This window comes from Coregonus clupeaformis, unplaced genomic scaffold, assembly GCF_020615455.1.
Source record: "Coregonus clupeaformis isolate EN_2021a unplaced genomic scaffold, ASM2061545v1 scaf1174, whole genome shotgun sequence".
In the NCBI taxonomy this organism is placed as follows: domain Eukaryota; kingdom Metazoa; phylum Chordata; class Actinopteri; order Salmoniformes; family Salmonidae; genus Coregonus; species Coregonus clupeaformis.
Window position 1 is genome coordinate 17,883 of NW_025534628.1, and position 25,132 is coordinate 43,014.

General features: G+C 47.4%; 1 protein-coding gene across 1 annotated transcript; it reads left to right on the plus strand.

The window, feature by feature from the left end:
- Positions 1-6,848: 6,848 nt before the first annotated feature.
- LOC121540095 (growth arrest-specific protein 2) lies at positions 6,849-24,648 on the plus strand (the record flags this gene model as incomplete). The annotated part of the gene is made up of 5 exons (XM_045217671.1): positions 6,849-7,020; positions 9,793-9,856; positions 12,058-12,229; positions 13,715-13,822; positions 24,387-24,648. Coding segments are annotated over 5 exons (717 nt in total), but the record flags the coding sequence as incomplete, so codon positions are not given.
- Positions 24,649-25,132: the final 484 nt, after the last annotated feature.

The following is a 25,132-nucleotide window of genomic DNA, read 5'->3' on the forward strand; positions in this document are numbered from 1 at the left end:
TCATGATTCTTTCAAGTTTTTAGTTCATCGTTCACCGGTAGGTCTGGGCATTACTGACTCAGATGAACAAAATTAGTCGAAAGATTAGTTATTTTGACTGAACGAGTCGAAAATATCAGATTCAGTAAAAAGAGCCGAACTTTCCATCACTAGCGCATTCGGAAAGTATTTAGACCCCTTGACTTTTTCCACATTTTGATACGTTACATCCTTATTCAAAAATTGATCCAAAAAAAAATAAAAAATCTGCATCAATCTACACACAATACCCAGATGACAAAGCGAAAACAGGTTTTAATACATTTTTGGAAATGTATTACAAATAAAAAACATAACTTTTTTATATAGAGTACCAGTCAAACGTTTGAACACACCTTCTCATTCAAGGGTTTTTCTTAATTTTTACTATTTTCTACATTGTAGAATAATAGTGAAGACATCAAAAATATGAAATAACACATATGGAATCATGTAGTAACCCAAAAAGTGTTAAACAAATCAAAATATATTTTTATATTTGAGATTCTTCAAATAGCCACCCTTTGCCTTGATGACAGCTTTGCACACTCTTGGCATTCTCTCAACCAGCTTCATGAGGTAGTCACCTGGAATGCAGTTCAATTAACAGGTGTGCCTTCTTAAAAGTTAATTTGTGGACTTGATTTCCTTCTTAATGCATTTGAGCCAATCAGTTGTGTTGTGACAAGGTATGGGGGGGTATACAGAAGATAGAGAAGAGGATAAGTTCATTAGAGTTACCAGCCTCAGAAATTGCAGCCCAAATAAATGCTTCACAGAGTTCAAGTAACAGACACATCTCAACATCAACTGTTCAGAGGAGACTGTGTGAATCAGGCCTTCATGGTCGAATTGCTGCAAAGAAACCACTACTAAAGGACACCAATAAGAAGAAGAGATTTGCTTGGGCCAAGAAACACGAGCAATGGACATTAGACCGGTGGAAATGTGTCCTTTAGTCTGGAGTCCAAATTGGAGATTTTTGGTTCCAACCGCCATGTCTTTGTGAGACGCGGTGTGGGTGAATGGATGATCTCTGCATGTGTATTTCCCACCGTAAAGCATGGAGGAGGAGGTGTTATGGTGTGGGGGTGCTTTGCTGGTGACACTGTCTGTGATTTATTTAGAATTCAAGGCACACTTAACCAGCATGGCTACCACAGCATTCTGCAGCGATGCGCCATCCCATCTGGTTTGGGCTTAGAGGGACTATCATTTGTTTTTCAACAGGACAATGAACCAACACACCTCCAGGCTGTGTAAGGGCTATTTTACCAAGAAGGAGAGCGATGGAGTGCTGCATCAGATGACCTGGCCTCCACAATCACCTGACCTCAATGACATTGAGATGGTTTGGGATGAGTCGGACCGCAGAGTGAAGGAAAAGCAGCCAACAAGTGCTCGGCATATGTAGGAACTCCAACAAGAGGAGAGGAGGGTTCTGCAGGTAGCTGGAGGAGAGGAGGGTTCTGCAGGTAGCTGGAGGAGAGGAGGGTTCTGCAGGTAGCTGGAGGAGAGGAGGGTTCTGCAGGTAGTTAGTGTCCAATGTAGTAAGTAGCCTTGCACGAGCCACCCCCTGGACAGGATGCTAGTCTATCGCAGGGCCTTACCCCCAATCTGTCTCCTTAATGCTGAGTGCCGGATACTATAACTATAAGGCCACTGAGTTGGTCGTTTCCAGGGTAGCTCATACTAAAACAATGTGGGCATAACCTTCGCCCAAAGAATGTGAGATATTGCAGCCATAGCAGAGACTCCCTCCCAGAGAGGAGCCAGCTAGGAGAGCCTTGAAAGCAAGGAAAACCCCCCAAAAGAAAGAGAACACTGCATTGTCCCACCATGACCTCGTTGCACCTTCCTTTGTCTGCATCCCAAATGGCACCCGATTCCCTATACAGTGCACTACTTTTGACCAGGGCAAAGTAGTGCACTATATAGGGAATCGGGTGCCATTTGGGACGCAGCGTTTCTCTCAGCTCGTAGTCAGAAGCACACATCCTGTTTTAAACCACAGCAAGGAGCATAAATCTCCCTTAACGAAGCCACAGGCCCAACGGGTGGGGGGGAAGACCTGAAACCTGGGTTCAAATACTATTCGAATTGTTCAAATACTTTAAGCATTTGCTTTAGCCTGTCTGGAGTCCCTGATGGTTGAGGTTTGCACTTTTGGGACTATTTCATTGATTCCATTAAGCCAAAACAAACTCAATCAAGGACAAATATTTGAAATAGTATTTGAACCCAGGTTTGGTGTGGGGGGGGGGCTGCTACCTGCGTGTAGCCTGCAGTGTCATTTGATCCTCAAATCAGACCAGACCAGGCCTGGTGGAGTAGTAACCTTCCCCTTCTGCCTCGCTTGGTTTCCCCTCCCAGCCACCATCTACCATATTGATCTGCGAACTGAAAAGCTCCTTGATCAAGAGCTGAAACCAGAGATGGAGAAGAAATCTGAAGTCTGTGCAGACGGCAGATGTACTAGGGGTAGCGTCGATCTGAGACTGAGTTAAAGAAGGACTGGCTTTTCTCTGAAAGGAACAATGAAGCCCGATCAGCTTCTGTTGGGCCTGAAGACCTACAGTATGTCATCTAGCCATGAGGTCACTGTCTGAAAATCTAGCTATGTGGTCACTGTCTGAAAATCTTAACGCTTGTCATTGGGGAAGGGTTGTTACACTATGACATCATAACGGCGTATCACAGCCTTGCCGTTCTGTTGAGAATAGAATAGATACTTGGTTGGAACAGAAATGAGTCTTCTGCCCTTTCTCCCTGCATCTGATACACATTGAGAGGCACAGGGTCAGCACCACTGGATGAAGAGCTGCTGGATGACCTGACAAACCTCTCTCCCTCTAACCCTAACCTCTCTCTCCCTCTAACCCTAACCTCTCTCTCCCTCTAACCCTAACCTCTCTCCCTCTAACCCTAACCTCTCTCTCCCTCTAACCCTAACCTCTCTCCCTCTAACCCTAACCTCTCTCTCCCTCTAACCCTAACCTCTCTCCCTCTAACCCTAACCTCTCTCTCCCTCTAACCCTAACCTCTCTCTCCCTCTAACCCTAACCTCTCTCTCCCTCTAACCCTAACCTCTCTCTCCCTCTAACCCTAACCTCTCTCTCCCTCTAACCCTAACCTCTCTCTCCCTCTAACCCTAACCTCTCTCTCTCTCCCTCTAACCCTAACCTCTCTCTCCCTCTAACCCCTAACCTCTCTCTCTCCCTCTAACCCTAACCTCTCTCCCACTAACCCTAACCTCTCTCCCTCTAACCCTAACCTCTCTCCCTCTAACCCTAACCTCTCTCCCTCTAACCCTAACCTCTCTCCCTCTAACCCTAACCTCTCTCCCTCTAACCCTAACCTCTCTCCCACTAACCCTAACCTCTCTCCCTCTAACCCTAACCTCTCTCCCTCTAACCCTAACCTCTCTCCCTCTAACCCTAACCTCTCTCCCTCTAACCCTAACCTCTCTCTCTCCCTCTAACCCTAACCCTCTCCTCCCTCTAACCCTAACCTCTCTCTCCCTCTAACCCTAACCTCTCTCCCTCTAACCCTAACCTCTCTCTCCCTCTAACCCTAACCTCTCTCCCTCTAACCCTAACCTCTCTCTCCCTCTAACCCTAACCTCTCTCTCCCTCTAACCCTAACCTCTCTCCCTCTAACCTCCAACCTCTCTCTCTCCCTCTAACCCTAACCTCTCTCCCTCTAACCCTAACCTCTCTCTCCCTCTAACCCTAACCTCTCTCTCTCTCCCTCTAAACCTAACCTCTCTCCCTCTAACCCTAACCTCTCTCTCCCTCTAACCCTAACCTCTCTCTCTCTCCCTCTAACCCTAACCTCTCTCCCTCTAACCCTAACCTCTCTCTCTCTCCCTCTAAACCTAACCTCTCTCCCTCTAAACCTAACCTCTCTCCCTCTAACCCTAACCTCTCTCTCCCTCTAACCCTAACCTCTCTCTCCCTCTAACCCTAACCTCTCTCTCCCTCTAACCCTAACCTCTCTCTCCCTCTAACCCTAACCTCTCTCTCCCTCTAACCCTAACCTCTCTCTCTCTCCCTCTAACCCTAACCTCTCTCTCCCTCTAACCCTAACCTCTCTCTCCCTCTAACCCTAACCTCTCTCTCCCTCTAACCCTAACCTCTCTCTCTCCCTCTAACCCTAACCTCTCTCCCTCTAACCCTAACTCTCTCTCCCTCTAACCCTAACCTCTCTCTCCCTCTAACCCTAACCTCTCTCTCCCTCTAACCCTAACCTCTCTCCCTCTAACCTCCCTAACCTCTCTCCTCTAACCTAACCTCTCTCCCTCTAACCTTATCCTCTCTCTCCCTCTAACCCTAACCTCTCTCTCCCTCTAACCCTAACCTCTCTCCCTCTAACCCTAACCTCTCTCCCTCTAACCCTAACCTCTCTCCCTCTAACCCTAACCTCTCTCCCTCTAACCCTAACCTCTCTCTCCCTCTAACCCTAACCTCTCTCTCCCTCTAACCCTAACCTCTCTCCCTCTAACCCTAACCTCTCTCTCCCTCTAACCCTATCCTCTCTCCCTCTAACCCTAACCTCTCTCTCTCTCCCTCTAACCCTAACCTCTCTCTCCCTCTAACCCTAACCTCTCTCCCTCTAACCCTAACCTCTCTCCCTCTAACCCTAACCTCTCTCCCTCTAACCCTAACCTCTCTCTCCCTCTAACCCTAACCTCTCTCTCCCTCTAACCCTATCCTCTCTCTCCCTCTAACCTAACCTCTCTCTCTCCTCTAACCTAACTCTCTCTCTCTCCCTCTAACCCTAACCTCTCTCTCTCTCCCTCTAAACCTATCTCTCTCTCCCTCTAACCTAACCTCTCTCCCTCTAACCCTAACCCCTCTCTCTCTCCCTCTAACCTAACCTCTCTCTCCCTCTAACCCTAACCTCTCTCCCCTAACCCTCTCTCCCTCTAACCCTAACCTCTCTCTCCCTCTAACCCTAACCTCTCTCCCACTAATCCCTAACCTCTCTCCCTCTAACCCTAACCTCTCTCCCTCTAACCCTAACCCTCTCTCTCCCTCTAACCCTAACCTCTCTCTCCTCTAACCCTAACCTCTCTCCCTCTAACCCTAACCTCTCTCTCCCTCTAACCCTAACCTCTCTCTCCCACTAACCCTAACCTCTCTCCCTCTAACCCTAACCTCTCTCTCCCTCTAACCCTAACCTCTCTCTCCCTCTAACCTAACCTCCTCTCCCTCTAACCCTAACCTCTCTCTCCCTCTAACCCTAACCTCTCTCCCTCTAACCTAACCTCTCTCTCCCTCTAAACCTAACCTCTCTCCCTCTAACCCTAACCTCTCTCCCTCTAACCCTAACCTCTCTCCCTCTAACCCTAACCTCTCTCCCTCTAACCCTAACCTCTCTCTCCCTCTAACCCTAACCTCTCTCTCTCTCTCCCTCTAAACCTAACCTCTCTCCCTCTACCCTAACCTCTCTCTCCCCTAACCTCTCTCCCTCTAACCCTAACCTCTCTCCCTCTAACCCTAACCTCTCTCCCTCTAACCCTAACCTCTCTCTCCCTCTAACCCTAACCTCTCTCCCTCTAACCCTACCTCTCTCTCTCTCTCCCTCTAAACCTAACCTCTCTCCCTCTAACCCTAACCTCTCTCCCTCTAACCCTAACCTCTCTCCCACTAACCCTAAACTCTCTCTCTCCCTCTAACCCTCTCTCTCTCTCTCTAACCCTAACCTCTCTCCCTCTAACCCTAACCTCTCTCTCCCTCTAACCCTAACCTCTCTCTCCCACTAACCCTAACCTCTCTCCCTCTAACCCTATCCTCTCTCTCCCTCTAACCCTAACCTCTCTCCCTCTAACCCTATCCTCTCTCTCCCTCTAACCCTAACCTCTCTCCCTCTAACCCCTAACCTCTCTCCCTCTAACCCTAACCTCTCTCTCCCTCTAACCCTAACCTCTCTCTCCCTCCCTCTAACCCTAACCTCTCTCCCTCTAACCCTAACCTCTCTCTCTCTCCCTCTAACCCTAACCTCTCTCCCTCTAACCCTAACCTCTCTCCCTCTAACCCTAACCTCTCTCCCTCTCACCCTAACCTCTCTCTCCCTCTAACCCTAACCTCTCTCCCTCTAACCCTAACCTCTCTCTCTCTCTCTAACTTCCCCTAACCTCTCTCCCTCTAACCTAACTCTCTCTCTCCCTCTAACCCTAACCTCTCTCTCTCTCCCTCTAAACCTAACCTCTCTCCCTCTAACCCTAACCTCTCTCCCTCTAACCCTAACCTCTCTCCCACTAACCCTAACCTCTCTCTCCCTCTAAACCTAACCTCTCTCCCTCTAACCCTAACCTCTCTCTCCCTCTAACCCTAACCTCTCCCTCCCTCTAACCCTAACCTCTCTCCCACTAACCCTAACCTCTCTCTCCCTCCCTCTAACCCTAACCTCTCTCTCCCTCTAACCCTAACCTCTCTCTCCCTCTAACACTAACCTCTCTCCCTCTAACCCTAACCTCTCTCTCCCTCTAACCCTAACCTCTCTCCCACTAACCCTAACCTCTCTCTCCCTCCCTCTAACCCTAACCTCTCTCCCACTAACCCTAACCTCTCTCTCCCTCTAACCCTAACCTCTCTCTCCCTCTAACCCTAACCTCTCTCCCACTAACCCTAACCTCTCTCTCCCTCCCTCTAACCCTAACCTCTCTCCCACTAACCCTAACCTCTCTCTCTCTCCCTCTAAACCTAACCTCTCTCTCCCTCTAACCCTATCCTCTCTCTCCCTCTAACCCTAACCTCTCTCTCCCTCTAACCCTAACCTCTTTCCCTCTAACCCTAACCTCTCTCTCCCTCTAAACCTAACCTCTCTCTCTCTCTCTCTCTCTCTCTCTCTCTCAGGCCATCCCGTGTCGGAGGATCCCGTGTCGTGCCAGCGCTCCCTCCAGGTCCTTCTTTGCTAGGGACAACACAGCTAACTTCCTGAGCTGGTGTCGTCAGGTGGGGGTGGGAGAGACCTGTCTGTTTGAGTCTGAGGGACTGGGTGAGTATGGATGCATGTCCATTTGCATTAATGCTCTGTATTGATTATTTCAAGCTACAACACAACCAAACAAATTGCAGTGATCTCAATTGCCTCTCATTAGGTTATAGAACAATGCATTTGAAAGTCTCCTGAATTCACTGAATTGAAATTGGAATTAACCTCAACCCTGGCGAGAAGAGTACACCACTCTGATCACAGTCAGTCAGGTTTCAGTGTCCTTGAATACATTTGCCCTTGTCCAGATCTGTTTCAGTGTCAGCAGCACTTCCAGGGAGGGCGATAGACCCACTTTGTGTCCCAAATGGAACCCTATTCGCTTTTATAATGCAGTACTTTTGACAGGCCCTGATCGTTGTCTATGTGTGGTGGACTGACTGGTGGGACGCAGGGAGAGAGATACAGGCATCTCTTAGATCATTCTGATTCAGACTCTGTAAAACCTGATTATGCTGGAGGGAGACTAGGCTCCCTGTCCTGAATATGGTACCTCTCCACCACCACTTCCTCCCCACCCCTGTCCCCCTCTCTCCACCCCTGTCCCACTCTCTCCCCACCCCTGTCCCCCCTCTCCCCACCCCTGTCCCCCTCTCCCCACCCCTGTCCCCCCTCTCCCCACCCCTGTCCCCCCTCTCCCCACCCCCTGTCCCCCCCTCTCCACCCCTGTCCCCCTCTCTCCCCACCCCTGTCCCCCCCTCTCTCCACCCCTGTCCCCCTCTCTCTCCCCACCCCTGTCCCCCTCTCTCCCCACCCCTGTCCCCCTCTCTCTCCACCCCTGTCCCCCCTCTCTCCCCACCCCTGTCCCCCTCTCTCCCCACCCCTGTCCCCCTCTCTCTCCCCACCCCTGTCCCCCTCTCTCTCCCCACCCCTGTCCCCTCTCTCCCCACTCCTGTCCCCCTCTCTCCCCACCCCTGTCCCCCCTCTCCCCACCCCTGTCCCCCTCTCTCCCCACCCCTGTCCCCCTCTCTCTCCCCACCCCTGTCCCCCTCTCTCCCCACCCCCTGTCCCCCTCTCTCTCCCCACCCCTGTCCCCCTCTCTCTCCCCACCCCTGTCCCCCTCTCTCCCCACCCCTGTCCCCCTCTCTCTCCCCACCCCTGTCCCCCTCTCTCTCCCCACCCCTGTCCCCCTCTCTCTCCCCACCCCTGTCCCCCCTCTCTCCTCACGCCTGTCCCCTTCTCTCCCACTCCTGTTCCCCTCTCTCTCCCCACCCCTGTCCCCCTCTCTCCCCACCCCTGTCCCTCTCTCTCCCCATCCCTGTCCCCCTCGCTCCCCACCCCTGTCCCCCTCTCCATTCCTCATTTCCCTCTCTACACCAGCTCCTCTTCTGTTGTCCACTCACAATAGCCTGACTTCACACAATACCCACTTGGACAGCAGACTGTCTTGGGACCGCTGTGACTGTCTTGGTCTACCAGATGTCTGATATGGACTGTAATGTGTATCTCAGGAAACACAGAGTGAGAGAAGACAGACCGTGGGGTGTTAGCTGTCTGGAGACAGGAAGTAGAGCAACGTAAATGTTTTACTCAGTATGCAGTCACACACTGGGGAGTGTCGCTCTCTTTTATACTGTCAAAGTCTACGTCAGTGCTCAGGTTCTGCAGTATGTGACTTTGTCCCAAAATGGCACCCTGTTCCCTACATAGTGCACTACTTTCAATCAGATCCCTATGGACCCTGGTTCAAAAGTAGTGCACTATCTAGGGAATAGGGTGCAATTTGGAACGTGACCCCCTGTTTATCTGAATTTAACGTGAAGACGATCTCAGATGATCTCTTGAAATATGCATGAGAATACCAAGCAGGTATGTTCCTTTTTAAACCTGACTGATAGCACCCTGTCAGCGGTAGAGGTACAGACCATTCTCATGTTTTCTCTCCAGTCTGTTTTCTGGCTGACGGTTGGTTTATTCCTCCCAGCCAGCTGGCTCCTAGACAGTATGGATAATTTAGGACTAGAATAGGGCCTCCCGAGTGGCGCAGCGGTGCTTGAGGCGTCACTACAGACCCCCCTGGTTCGATTCCAGGCTGTATCACAACCCGGCCGTGATTGGGGAGTCCCCATAGGGCGGCGCACAATTGGCCCAGCGTCGTCCGGGTTTTGGCCCGGGGTAGGCCGTCATTGTAAATAAGAATTTGTTCTTTAACTGACTTGCACCGGTTAAATAAAGGTAAAAACAAAATAGAAAATAAAGATTAGAACTTGATTGTCAATCCAAGGCTAGTAGTGTGGTCACAAGGACATTGCGTTACGACAGGGTAGCTAGCTAGCTAACTATCCTGTTCCCTCTCTCTCTCCTACTTCCCTTCTTCTCCCTGTGATGGATCGAATATAGTGCGTCATCGGGTGTAGCGTACCACAACAGGTTTGGAGAACTATTGCTGTCATGATGCATGGCGTGCTGTGTCACATGTCATATGCCCATCAAACCTCTACTGTCCGTCGCTGTGTTTGTAGAAATGTAGTTTAGCGTGAAATTCCTGCTTGTTGATCTTCAAAAATATTTTCTGTAGCTGTGTTTTAAGCCCACACTCACGTTCAACTCAAGCTACCACACCAATATCAATAAGGCAATCACCACTTATCGCAAACAACACTTCTAATTTCCTCTCATACCCACTGGCATGTACGTACGAGTTCTAAACCACTTTCCCACATCACTTTAACACAGTTTTAATGTGATAATATTACCCCCCTGTCATTTGAGATGTGTCGCAAGGAATACGGTGAAGATCATTCACTCTTTTTTATAATGATTTTGTCCCGTTAGTTCTTCACAAACAGCCACGGGAAGTGTGTCTCTGTCTTCTACAACTGGGAAGGATAGCATCTCGGTAAGAAAGAATTGATAAGGGATTTTCCCTTTATTACATTATTCCGTTAAAATACCTTCAATTTCAATTAATTTGTATGTACGTTATATATCACATGCATGTGTATTTAAATATACATTTAATGAGCTCCCGAGTGGCGCAGTGGTCTAAGGCACTGCCTCGCAGTGCTAGCTGTGCCACTAGAGATCCTGGTTCGAATCCAGGCTCTGTCGCAGCCGGCCGCGACCGGGAGACTCATGGGGCGGCGCACAATTGGCCCAGCGTCGTCCAGGGTAGGGGAGGGAATGGCCGGCAGGGGATGTAGCTCAGTTGGTAGAGCGTGGCGTTTGCAACGCCAGGGTTGTGGGTTCGATTCCCACGGGGGGCCAGTATGAAAAATATATGTATTCACTAACTGTAAGTCGCTCTGGATAAGAGCGTCTGATAAATGACGTAAATGTAAATGTAATTATCCTTTGATTACATCCTCTCAGAAACGATTATCCTCAGTCTGTAAAAAAAATCAATCTAAAAGAGTGGGGCAGTCCCACTCCTAACATATTTTTAGTTTTTTTTGGATAGAGAGAGAGCTAGAGATGAATTGTAGAGGAGAGAGTGCTGAAATAGCAGTGGGCCAGATTCAACCCCATGCTGCAGTGGTATACAGTGCATTCGGAAAGTATTCAGACCCCTTGACTTCTTCCACATTTTGTTACGTTACAGCCTTATTCTAAAATGGATTACATTGTTTTTTCCCCCCACATCAATCTACACACAATACCCCATAATGACAAAGCAAAAACAGGTTTTTAGATATTTTTGCAAATTTATTTTAAAAAATATAAACTGAAATATCACATTTACATAAGTATTCAGACCCTTTAGTCAGTACTTTGTTGCAGCACCCTTGGCAGCAATTACAGCCTCTAGTCTTCTTGGGTATGACGCTACAAGCTTGGCACACCTGTATTTGGGGAGTTTCTCCCATTCTTCTCTGCAGATCCTCTCAAGCTCTGTCAGGTTGGATGGGGAGTGTCACTGCACAGCTATTTTCAGGTCTCTCCAGAGATGTTTGATTGGGTTCAAGTCCGGACTCTGGCTGGGCCACTCAAGGACATTCAGAGACTTGTCCCGAAGCCACTCCTGTGTTGTCTTGGCTGTGTGCTTAGGGTCATTGTCCTGTTGGAAGGTGAACCTTCGCCCCAGTCTGAGGTCCTGAGCGCTCTGGAGCAGGTTTTCATCAAGGATCTCTCTGTACTTTGCTCTGTTCATCTTTCCCAGTCCCTGCCACTGAAAAACATCCCCACAGCATGATGCTGCCACCAACATGCTTCACCGTAGGGATGGTGCCAGGTTTCCTCCAGACGTGACGCTTGGCATTCAGGCTAAAGAGTTCAATCTTGGTTTCATCAGACCAAAGAATCTTGTTTCTCATGGTCTGGGAGTCCTTTAGGTGACTTTTGGCAAACTCCAAGTGGGCTGTCATGTGCCTTTTACTGAGGAGTGGCTTCCGTCTGGTCACTCTATCATAAAAGCCTGATTGGTGGTGCTACAGAGATGGTTGTCCTTCTGGAAGGTTCTCTCATCTCCACAGAGGAACTCTGGAGCTCTGTCACAGAGTAAATAGGCATTTTAACATCATAGATTTAGCCGGTGGTAACTTGTGGAATAGACACCGGCTGGAATGCGGTTTTAACCAATCAGCATTTAGGATTAGACCCGCCCGTTGTATAATTCCCTATAACACACAATATACTTCCACGGTAGAATTCAATGGCTATAGTTCATTCTTACATGTTCTATGTTTGAGCTGCTTTTGAAAGCAAAAGTTGAATTGAAAACATTATTGGCATTGTTGAATTCGATTTTCATAATAGCAAGCTAGGACTGATGGTATGGTTAGCTAAACTAGCAAGTCTGTTTGTTTGGTTACCACGGCAACTACTATAGCTATCTAGTAAACTTGCTAGCTACTTCACATTTCTACCGGCAAATGAACACATTTCTAGCAGAAATTTGTTAAATTATAGCCATGTTATAAAAAGGGATAATCAACTCGGGGCTCTGTGTGTTCTCTGGAAAATAATGCAACTCCATGGAAGGTCAGAACACACCTTCCACGTCGTTCATTATTTTCCATAGAACGCATAGCCCCTCGTTGATTATCCCTTAAGTAATGTATACCTTAATGTAAACTGTTATCCTATTGTCTCCTTCTTTAGGTACAACGTGGAGCCTCCGGGGCTTATCAAGCTGGAGAAGGAGATAGAACAGGAGGAGAAAGCACCTCTACCTCTACCTGTCTCCCTCTCTCCATCCCCCTCTCCATCCCCCTCTCCTATGAAGTGCTCGTCATCTAGCAAGAAGAGCACAGGGAAGCTGTTGGATGATGCTGTGAGTAGGGTGGCAAAATTCCTGGAATTTCAGGGAATGTGAACTTTTCCATGGACATTTTGGGGAATTTCTTAAAGGGTTTCCAGTAATTTGTCCCCACAAAAACAGTAAACAAGCAAACACTCATCACGCCTGAACAGGCCTTTTCTGACAAGCTGTTTAAATACCAGCCCCTCGTCACGCCTGAACAGGCCTTTTCTGACGAGCTGCTTAAATACCAGCCCCTCATCACGCCTGAATAGCCTTGGATATCAGTGCAGGCTTGCTGTGGTGATATTGGGAAGTCTGGGACATGTTCACAGGCTGACCATACCTAGCCTTCAGATAGCAGTCTGGGCCGTGTTCACAGGCTGACCATACCTAGCCTTCAGATAGCAGTCTGGGCCGTGTTCACAGGCTGACCGTACCTGGCCTTCAGATAGCAGTCTGGGTCATGTTCACAGGCTGACCGTACCTGGCCTTCAGATAGCAGGCCTACATAAGATGAGGGTAGAGAGGTACTGTTCTGTATCAGCAGTCATGGGCAGCCTTGCTGTGTGGAGGAGAAGGTGTTGTCTGTTTCCCTAGGGGTCCAGAAGGTGCTGTCTGTTTCCCCAGGGGTCCAGAAGGTGCTGTCTGTTTCCCTAGGGGTCCAGAAGGTGCTGTCTGTTTCCCCAGGGGTCCAGAAGGTGCTGTCTGTTTCCCCAGGGGTCCAGAAGGTGCTGTCTGTTTCCCCAGGGGTCCAGAAGGTGCTGTCTGTTTCCCCATGGGTCCAGAAGGTGCTGTCTGTTTCCCCAGGGGTCCAGAAGGTGCTGTCTGTTTCCCCAGGGATCCAGAAGGTGCGGTCTGTTTCCCCAGGGGTCCAGAAGGTGCTGTCTGTTTCCCCAGGGGTCCAGAAGGTGCTGTCTGTTTCCCCAGGGGTCCAGAAGGTGCTGTCTGTTTCCCCAGGGATCCAGAAGGTGCTGTCTGTTTCCCCAGGGGTCCAGAAGGTGCTGTCTGTTTCCCCAGGGGTCCAGAAGGTGCTGTCTGTTTCCCCAGGGGTCCAGAAGGTGCTGTCTGTTTCCCCAGGGGTCCAGAAGGTGCTGTCTGTTTCCCCAGGGGTCCAGAAGGTGCTGTCTGTTTCCCCAGGGGTCCAGAAGGTGCTGTCTGTTTCCCCATGGGTCCAGAAGGTGCTGTCTGTTTCCCCAGGGGTCCAGAAGGTGCTGTCTGTTTCCCCAGGGATCCAGAAGGTGCGGTCTGTTTCCCCAGGGGTCCAGAAGGTGCTGTCTGTTTCCCCAGGGGTCCAGAAGGTGCTGTCTGTTTCCCCAGGGGTCCAGAAGGTGCTGTCTGTTTCCCCAGGGGTCCAGAAGGTGCTGTCTGTTTCCCCAGGGGTCCAGAAGGTGCTGTCTGTTTCCCTAGGGGTCCAGATATCTCTGTCCTGAAACGTTACAATCCTCATTGTATGAATTTGTGGATTCAAATAAAGTATTTAAAGTGTGTGTGTGTGTGTGTGTGTGTGTGTTTCAGGTAAAGCATATCTCTGAGGACCCTCCCTGCAAGTGTCCCAATAGGTTCTGTGTGGAGAGACAGGCCCAGGGCCGCTACCGGGTCGGGGAGAAGATGCTCTTCATCAGGGTGGGTGACACCTCCTCTTAGAACTTGTTACACAATAACCTTGTTTTTGCTTGTTGAAAGGGGAATGGATCTCCCCTTCCCTTTTGGTATTTTGTTGTTGTTTGTTGAGACGGTGTGAAATGAAGGAGGATTAACCACTGGACCAACCTCTGGAACAAGAACCTTGTTTTTCTAACATGATTTTCTAGTTACGCACGGTTCAGCCACATAGCTAGCAGGCAGCTGGACTTTAAATTGGGCTTGGACTGTAACTACCGAAATAGCTTTGACCAAATGTTTTGGGTTAGGTGGGATCAAATCAAATTTGATTTGTCACATGCGCCGAATACAACAGGTGTAGACCTTACAATGAAATGCTTACTTGGGATCATTGTCATGCTGAAAGACCCAGCCACGTTTCATCTTCAATGCCCTTGCTGATGGAAGGAGGTTTTCACTCAAAATCTGACGATACATGGCCCCATTCATTATTTCCTTTACACGGATCAGTCGTCCTGGTCCCTTTGCAGAAAAACAGCCCCAAAGCATGATGTTTCCACCCCCATGCTTCACAGTAGGTATGGTGTTCTTTGGATGCAACTCAGCATTCTTTGTCCTCCAAACACGAATGAGTTGAGTTTTTACCAAAAAGTTATATTTTGGTTTCATCTGACCATATGACATTCTCCCAATCCTCTTCTGGATCATCCAAATGCACTCTAGCAAACTTCAGACGGGCCTGGACATGTACTGGCTTAAGCAGGGGGACACGTCTGGCACGGCAGGATTTGAGTCCCTGGCGGCGTAGTGTGTTACTGATGGTAGGCTTTGTTACTTTGGTCCCAGCTCTCTGCAGGTCATTCACTAGGTCCCCCCGTGTGGTTCTGGGATTTTTGCTCACCGTTCTTGTGATCATTTTGACCACGGGGGTGAGATCTTGCGTGGAGCCCCAGATCGAGGGAGATTATCAGTGGTCTTGTATGTCTTCCATTTCCTAATAATTGCTCCCACAGTTGATTTCTTCAAACCAAGCTGCTTACCTATTGCAGATTCAGTCTTCCCAGCCTGGTGCAGGTCTACAATTTTGCTTCTGGTGTCCTTTGACAGCTCTTTGGTCTTGGCCATAGTGGAGTTTGGAGTGTGACTGTTTGAGGTTGTGGACAGGTGTCTTTTATACTGATAACAAGTTCAAACAGGTGCCATTAATACAGGTAACGAGTGGAGGACAGAGGAGCCTCATAAAGAAGAAGTTACAGGTCTGTGAGAGCCAGAAATCTTGCTTGTTTGTAGGTGACCAAATACTTATTTTCCACCATAATTTGCAAATAAATTCATTAAAAATCCTACAATGTGATTTTCTGTAAAAAAAAAATCTCAATTTGTCTGTCATAGTTGACGTGTACCTATGATGAAAATTACAGGCCTCTCTCATCTTTTTAAGTGGGAGAACTTGCACAATTGGTGGCTGACTAAATACTTTTTTCCCCCACTGTACATATATATATTTGCGAGAGAAAAAAACATATGGGGGATAGGAAGTGATGCAGACAATTACATTGATGGAAGTTACAATCTATCTGCAATATTAAAGCTGATCTACCCCCATTAAATAAATAAATAATAAAAATGAAGAAAAAAACAAACAAATACTACAGTATTTAGACCATAGTATAATATCATATATATTTTATGAGTTGAATATGGATTGTATGCCGTCTACAGAATTCCTTACTTCCTTAGGCCCATTGCTCCTCAGTGTCCATAGACCATCTATGACTACAGATGGCTGTTGAATGACTCAGCCTATTCTGTCCACATTGCAAACCCACTCTTTTCTCATTGTTCTGAGATTTGATGAGTCTGAATTTTTAATGAGTCTGGATTTTGGCTGACCCACAGACTTCATTGTTTATTGAACTGTCACTTTAGTCAGGATTTAGTCAGGCTGATATGGGGTTTCAACAATAAGGTTCCTTATTTACATTTAACGTTTTAGTCATTTAGCAGACGCTCTTATCCAGAGCGACTTACAGTTAGTGAGTGCATACAGTTTTCATACTGGCCCCCCCCCCCGTGGAAATCAAACCCACAACCCCTGCCGTTGCAAGCGCCATGCTCTACCAACTGAGCTACACGGGACCTTATCTCAATGTAAGGTCACAGGGTGGGTCCCAAATAGCACCCTACTCCCCTGTATAGTGCACTACTTTTCACCAGGGCCCCCCCGGGTCATTAATAGTGCGCTAACTAATAGGGTGCCATTTGGGACAAGGGCCACATTCATACCATTACAGTGCACATTGCAGTGTGTTGATATTTGGACTGCCTGACTGTGGGATAACAGACATCCCATTGTCTCTGCTGGTAGCAGCTCCTCTGCTGCTGCGAGGTTTAATTGACTGGCGATGGTATTCCGACTATGTCTGTAGGCTAAGAGGCCAACCCATAGAGATAGAAAGAGGACTCCTCTTTGTCCTTGTATTGTTCATCTAGACTCCTCTTTCTACCTCTATGGGCCAACCAGTGGTTCTGGTTCACCCACTACAATATGCCATTTAGCAGACGCTTTTTATCCAAAGCGACTTACAGTCATGTGCGCATAAATTTTTACGTATGGGTGGTCCCGGGGATCGAACCCACTACCCTGGCGTTGCAAGCGCCGTGCTCTACCAGCTGAGCTACAGAGGACCACTGTACTGAGATAAGAGAGCTCTCAGGATCAATCCAACAGGCTTGATAAATAATCCATAGGATTATATAAAGATGCTTAAGGATAATGCTATTATTGTTGCCATTGAGCTAACTGCACTTATTCATAATCCTCTCCATTTTCATAAAATACATATTTTCTTATGTAGCTAAATAAATGCTGTACCTCAAACAGACCTTGCAAAAAGCACCTTTTCACCAATGAAGTCTATTAACAAGTACAGATCGGTGAGGTAGCGCTGGTGCCCTTGGGATCTCGGTTACTTGGCAACCCCAAACCAGGATTCTGGTCTGAGAACGAGGATGCTGTGTCAGGAGGATCTGGACTGTGATGTGCTGACAATCCACTCTACTGGTAGCGCAGCTTCTGGTTGGATATCGCTGTAAGGATCATTAACTGGAGAATAAGAGAGGTTCTGAACGTCAGTCTGGTTTTCAACGGACATGGACCAGTGTTCAGGGTCTGTAATAAACCTTTTGGTCCGATAGTGCCCTCTACTGACAGATAGCTGAAATATACAGTGAACATCAGTGCACTGATCATGACATGAAAATCACAAAACGAAAAGGATATAGGAGGAGGAGAAAAATATCCACTGAAATTACCATCCAAGATGTGCTAGATCTACAGTGTCTATCTAGCTGGAAGCTTTCCCCCAAGAAAATATGTTCTATCGCGCAAAATGTGAATACCCAGCATTCTCTGCCTTTTGTACGATAGACAGTGTTTCTTTCAGCCATACATGAGTTGCTGAGCAACCAAGGACAAGTCACAACCAAGGCGAGAGTCTTGATTCTTTTTTTACCAATGGCTGTTCATATTGGATTACCAAGAATGCACCTCTTAGACTCTAGAGTGTTGGATAGAATGGAACGTATGTTACTGTGAGTTTTATATGAGAGCTTCCTGCTAGACAATTCCAGCAGGTCACAGTTGTGACCCTCAACCTCTCAGCACAGCGCTCTCCCTTCACTGAGAGGGATGGTTTAATTAAAATTCCTGCAGAATGGCTCCTCCCTCTCCCTTTTTCCCCCCCCTCTCTCTCTCCTCTCGCTCTCTCTCTCTCCTCTCCCCCGCTCTCTCTCTCTCCCTCTCTCTCTCTCCCTCTCCTCTCTCTCTCTCCTCTCTCCCTCTCTCTCGCTCTCCCCCTCTCTCTCTCTCCCCTCTCTCTCCTCTCCCCCTCTCTCTCCCTCTCTCTCTCTCTCACTCTCCCCCTCACTCTCGCTCTCCCCCTCTCTCTCGCTCTCCACTCTGCCTCTTCTCCAATACAATGCATTGCTGACAGGTCAGAAATATCATCCTTTGCTAGGAGAGGAATTCATTTTCAGCCCACAGTCATCTGAAGACAAAATAAAAAGGGGTTGTGGTGCAATGCAATCATGTCCTTCAGGAGAAAGACAAGGATCAAATCAAATCAAATTTTATTTGTCACATGCGCCGAAAACAACAGGTGTAGACCTTACAGTGAAATGCTTACTTACAAGCCCTTAACCAACAATGCAGTTTTAAGAAAAATAAGTGTTAAGTAAAAAATATATAAGTAAAAAATAAGAAAAATTGAAAAATAACAAATAATTAAAGAGCAGCAGTAGAATAACAGTAGGGAGGCTATATACAGGGGGTACCGGTACAGAGTCAATGTGAAATAACAGTAGGGAGGCTATATACAGGGGGTACCGGTACAGAGTCAATGGGAAATAACAGTAGGGAGGCTTTATACAGGGGGTACCGGTACAGAGTCAATGTGAAATAACAGTAGGGAGGCTATATACAGGGGGTACCGGTACTGAGTCAATGGGAAATAACAGTAGGGAGGCTATATACAGGGGGTACCGGTACAGAGTCAATGTGAAATAACAGTAGGGAGGCTTTATACAGGGGGTACCGGTACAGAGTCAATGGGAAATAACAGTAGGGAGGCTATATACAGGGGGTACCGGTACAGAGTCAATGTGCGGGGGCACCGGTTAGTCGAGGTATTTGAGGTAATATGTACATGTGGTTAGAGTTAAAGTGACTATGCATAGATAATAAACAGAGTAGCAGCAGCGTAAAAGAGGGGGGGGGGGACAATGAAAATAGTCTGGGTAGCCATTTGATTAGCTGTTCAGGAGTCTTATGGCTTGGGGGTAGAAGCTGTTGAGAAGCCTTTTGGACCTAGACTTGGCGCTCCGGTACCGCTTGCCGTGCGGTAGCAGAGAGAACAGTCTATGACTGTTAGAAATAATTTAGGTCGTCTGGTACGCTCGTGTCACTGGGAAGCTCACGGCTGTGCTTCCCTTTGTAGTCCGTAATAGTTTGCAAGCCCTGTCACATCCGACGAGCGTCGGAGCCGGTGTAGTACGATTCAATCTTAGTCCTGTATTGACTCTTTGCCTGTTTGATGGTTCGTCGGAGGGCATAGCGGGATTTCTTATAAGCTTCCGGGTTAGAGTCCCGCTCCTTGAAAGCGGTAGCTCTACCCTTTAGCTCAGGGCGGATGTTGCCTGTAATCCATGGCGTCTGGTTGGGGTATGTACAGTGAGGGAAAAAAGTATTTGATCCCCTGCTGATTTTGTATGTTTGCCCACTGACAAAGACATGATCAGTCTATAATTTTAATGGTAGGTTTATTTGAACAGTGAGAGACAGAACAACAAATACATCCAGAAAAACGCATGTCAAAAATGTTATAAATGTATTTGCATTTTAATGAGGGAAATAAGTATTTGACCCCTCTGCAAAACATGACTTAGTACTTGGTGGCAAAACCCTTGTTGGCAATCACAGAGGTCAGACGTTTCTTGTAGTTGGCCACCAGGTTTGCACACATCTCAGGAGGGATTTTGTCCCAATCCTCTTTGCAGATCTTCTCCAAGTCATTAAGGTTTCGAGGCTGACGTTTGGCAACTCGAACCTTTAGCTCCCTCCACAGATTTTCTATGGGATTAAGGTCTGGAGACTGGCTAGGCCACTCCAGGACCTTAATGTGCTTCTTCTTGAGACAGTTCTTTGTTGCCTTGGCCATGTGTTTTGGGTCATTGTTATGCTGGAATACCCATCCACAACCCATTTTCAATGCCCTGGCTGAGGGAAGGAGGTTCTCACCCAAGATTTGACGGTACATGGCCCCGTCCATCGTCCCTTTGATGCGGTGAAGTTGTCCTGTCCTATTAGCAGAAAAACACTCCAAAGCATAATGTTTCCACCTCCATGTTTGACGGTGGGGATGGTGTTCTTGGGGTCAGAGGCAGCATTCCTCCTCCTCCAAACACGGCGAGTTGAGTTGATGCCAAAGAGCTCGATTTTGGTCTCATCTGACCACAACACTTTCACCCAGATCTCCTCTGACTCATTCAGATGTTTATTGGCAAACTTCAGATGGGCCTGTATATGTGCTTTCTTGAGCAGGGGGACCTTGCAGGCGCTGCAGGATTTCAGTCCTTCACGGCGTAGTGTGGTCCTCTGTAGCTCAGCTGGTAGAGCACGGCGCTTGTAACGCCAAGGTAGTGGGTTCGATCCCCGGGACCACCCATACACAAAAATGTATGCACGCATGACTGTAAGTCGCTTTGGATAAAAGTGTCTGCTAAATGGCATTATTATTATTATTATTATTACCAATTGTTTTCTTGGTGACTATGGTCCCAGCTGCCTTAAGATCATTGACAAGATCCTCCCGTGTAGTTCTGGGCTGATTCCTCACCGTTCTCATGATCATTGCAACTCCACAAGGTGAGATCTTGCATGGAGCCCCAGGCCGAGGGAGATTGACAGTTCTTTTGTGTTTCTTCCATTTGCGAATAATCGCACCAACTGTTGTCACCTTCTCACCAAGCTGCTTGGCGATGGTCTTGTAGCCCATTCCAGCCTTGTGTAGGTCTACAATCTTGTCCCTGACATCCTTGGAGAGCTCTTTGGTCTTGGCCATGGTGGAGAGTTTGGAATCTGATTGATTGCTTCTGTGGACAGGTGTATTTTATACAGGTAACAAGCTGAGATTAGAAGCACTCCCTTTAAGAGTGTGCTCCTAATCTCAGCTCATTACCTGTATAAAAGACACCTGGGAGCCAGAAATCTTTCTGATTGAGAGGGGGTCAAATACTTATTTCCCTCATTTAAAATGTAAAATCAATTTATAACATTTTTGACATGCGTTTTTCTTGATTTTTATTTATTTATTCTGTCTCTCAATGTTCAAATAAACCTACCATTAAAATTATAGACTGATCATGTCTTTGTCAGTGGGCAAACGTACAAAATCAGCAGGGGATCAAATACTTTTTTCCCCTCACTGTATGTACGGTCACTGTGGGGACTTATTGACATCACTTATTGACGAAGCCAGTGACTGATGTAGGCATATACAAAACAAAGCCGGACCCTTATCCTCCAGCTAAAAAGCCAACGATGTAGGCTGACTGTAGTGTATGCAGTATATAGAAGAATGAATAGTCCCTTGGCCTTCCACAAGCAGTTAGTCAGTGGAGACTGACCTTCTCAGCCCTCTGAGTAAATTAATTTGTTGTACCTCTACTGAGGGGACTGACCAATCTGATACTTTGAGATCACAGGAGGCCGCAAGACCACCCCAAGGCTCCCCTCTCTCTCTGTCCTGGGTACAGATCTAGCCGGCGTCCCCCCTGTCTCCCTGCACCATAGATTCATGATTGAAAATGCCTCTGTACCAAAAGCCCATTATATTCCCTAGTCACAGAGCCGGGGGTCATACTGTCATGATTGGAACCACTGCCCTGCCAATGGACTGTTGATTGATTCTGTTAAGAGCCTTATAAATGTTTAATGTTATTATATTATGCTGCTGGAGGCGAGCTACATACACTAGTAAAAAGTATGTGGACCCCTGCTCGCCGAACATCTCATTACAAAATCATGGGCATTAATACGGTGTTGGTCCCCCCTTTGCTGCTACAACAGCATCCACTCTTCTGGGGAAGGCTTTCCACTTCCATTCAGCCATGAGCATTAGTGAGGTCGGGCACTGATGTTGGGGGGCCGATTAGGCCTGGCTCGCAGTCGGCGTTCCAATTCATCCCAAAGGCGTTCGATGGGGTTGAGGTCAGGGCTCTGTGCAGGCCAGTCGAGTTCTTCCACACTGATCTCAACAAGCCATTTCTGTATGGACCTCGCTTTTGTGCTGAAACAGGAAAGGGCCTTTCCCAAACTGTTGCCAGAAAGTTGGAAGCACAGAATCGTCTAGAATGTCATTGAATGCTGTAGAGTTAAGATTTCCCTTCACTGGAACTTAAGAGGCCTAGCCAGAACCATGAAGAACAGCCCCAGACCATTATTCCTCCTCCACCAAACTTTACAGTTGACACTATGCATTCGGGCTGGTGGCGTTCTCCTGGCATCCACCAAACCCAGATTTGTCCGTTGGACTGCCAGATGGTGAAGCGTGATTCATCGCTCCAGAGAACACGTTTCCACTGCGCCGGAGTCCAATGGTGGCGAGCTTTTCACCACTCCAGCCGACGCTTGGCGTTGCGCATGGTGATGTTAGGCCTGTGTGCGGCTGCTCGGCCATGGAAACCCATTTCACAAAGCTGCCGGCGAACAGTTCTTGTGCTCGACGTTGCTTCCAGAGGCAGTTTGGAACTCGGTAGTGAGCGTTGCAACCGAGGACAGACTATTTTTACACGCTAGCACGCTTCAGCACGCTTCAGCGGTCCCATTAAAGGCCAACAGTCAGCAACAACCAGCAGTATGCCTGTATATATAGTGTTTTGGCTTTATGCCTGCACTGGGTCAAACTGGTTCTTCCTGTCAGTGACACTCTAATGGTTTTAGCTGCTTGAATTGTAAAGCTCGTGTTTGAAAGAGCTTCTGATCTGATTTGTTATCTTGTTGTTTACATCATGCCATTAGTAGCATTCGTATGACCTGTTTCCCATGCAGTTAAAACACAACGTATGACCTGTTTCCCATGCAGTTAAAACACAACGTATGACCTGTTTCCCATGCAGTTAAAACACAACGTATGACCTGTTTCCCATGCAGTTAAAACACAGCGTATGACCTGTTTCCCATGCAGTTAAAACACAACGTATGACCTGTTTCCCATGCAGAAACACAAGTAGACTGTTTCCCATGCAGTTAAAACACAGCGTATGACCTGTTTCCCATGCAGTTAAAACACAACGTATGACCTGTTTCCCATGCAGTTAAAACACAACGTATGACCTGTTTCCCATGCAGTTAAAACACAACGTATGACCTGTTTCCCATGCAGTTAAAACACAACGTATGACCTGTTTCCCATGCAGTTAAAACACAACGTATGAAAGTTATAGATATTTTTTGTGTTTGTGTTTGGTTTTACTATTGTAAAACAAGGAAAATTCAGACAAGTGGGGACATTTTTCTGGTCCGCACAAGGAAAAAGGCTACTTTAGGCTTAGCGGTTAGAGTTAGAAGTTAGGGTTAGGTTTTGGGGTTAGGGAAAATAGGACTTTGAATGAGAATCAATTGTTTGGGTCCAACAAGGATAGTAAAATAAACGTTTGTGTCCGACGACAACGGCAGCGCCTTTTTATTTATCCCTCCTGCTATTTATTGGTGTGGCGTAAGGAGGTTGCCATGGTACCCAACACACCCAGGAAATGTGTAATATGTAGCAAGCAGCATGAGCGGACAAACGGTTGTAACTTCAATATTGCTATATAAAATGCAGCCCACATTACAATGTATTGGTTGACCACAGCATGTTCTAGTTTTGAGTCATTTAGTAGTGAAAAGGAATCCAACAATGCCATTGTTAATAATGTGCAAACTATTGTACTCAACAAAAAACTATTAAAAGCAACATGCAACAATTTCAAAGATTTGACTGAGTTACAGTTCATCTAAGGAAGTCAGTCAATTGAAATAAATAAATGAGGCCCTAATCTATGGATTTCACATGACTGGGCAAGGGGCGCAGCCATGGATGGGCCTGGGAAGGCATAGGCCCACCCACTTGGGAGACTGGCCCACCCACTGGAGAGCCAGGCCCAGCCAATCAGAATGAGATTTTCCCCACAAAAGGGCTTTATTACAGACAGAAATACTCCTCAGTTTCATCAGCTGTCCAGGTGCCTGGTCTCAGATGATCCCGCAGGTGAAGAAGCTGGATGTGGAGGTCCTGGGCTGGTGTGGTTAACATTAAATTCTCTGGCAACAGCTCTGGTGGACATTCCTGCAGTCAGCATACCAATTGAACGCTCCCTCAAAACTTGAGACATCTGTGGCTTTGTGTTGTGTGACAAAACTGCACATTTTAGAGTGGCCTTTTATTGTCCCCAGCACAAGGTGCACCTGTGTAATGATCATGCTGATTAATCAGCTTCTTGATATGCCACACCTGTCAGGTGGATGGATTATCTTGGCAAATGAGAAATGCTCACTAACAGGGATGTAAACAAATTTGTGCACAGAATTTGAGAGAAATACGTTTTTCTGCGTATGGAAAATTTCTGTGATTTTTTTTATTTATTTCAGCTCATGAAACATGGGAACAACACTTCACATGTTGCGTTGATATTTTTTTGTTCAGTGTTGTAGTAGTAGCTATGGATTCGAGAGTAACATTTCCAACTTATAAAAAAAGGCAATCTGGACCTCAAAGCCAGTTCCATTGTGATTTTTATTGTTCCCCTCTAATCAAGGTCTGATTTAGACCTGGGACACCAGGTGGTCGCTATTAATCATTAGGGTAGAACAGAAAATCAGCAGTATTCTGGACCTCCAGGATCGGATTTGAATAGCCCTGTACTACACCATGAAATTATATTGTCAGCTAAAGGTTATCCCAGTTTCTACATGCCTTGCCTGGGATAAAGCAGAACATTGGTGAACACTGACTGGACAATAAAGTTTATATTCTTCTCCTCCTAGATGCTACACAACAAGCATGTGATGGTGCGTGTGGGAGGAGGCTGGGAGACCTTTGAGAGCTACCTGCTGAAACACGACCCATGTCGGATGCTCCAGATCTCCAGAGTGGATGGGAAGACCTCTCCCATGTCCCCCAACACCAAGGACCTCACCCCAGTGAGCTACCTGGTGGTGGCAGCACACTACCGCAGCAAGAAGTAAAGATGGCAGCACACCACCGCAGCAAGAAGTAAAGATGGCAGCACACCACCACAGCAAGAAGTAAAGATGGCAGCACACCACCGCAGCAAGAAGTAAAGATGGCAGCACACCACCACAGCAAGAAGTAAAGATGGCAGCACACCACCGCAGCAAGAAGTAAAGATGGCAGCACACCACCACAGCAAGAAGTAAAGATGGCAGCACACCACCGCAGCAAGAAGTAAAGATGGCAGCACAGCAAGAAGTAAAGATGGCAGCACACCACCGCAGCAAGAAGTAAAGATGGCAGCACACCACCGCAGAAAGAAGTAAAGATGGCAGCACACCACCGCAGAAAGAAGTAAAGACATCCAGTTTTTGGGAGGACTAGTTTAAGGAGCAAAGCAAGGCGCAGAAGAATGGCCAAGCTTGATCACATAGGGCCCGATTCAGACTTAAAACATTTACGCCTTTCCCACTTCTCAGTAGTTGGTATTCACACTTACCTTATGAAGGTGCGTAACGGGCTTTGCAGCCGTGGTTCCCTTGCTCGTGCTACATAAATG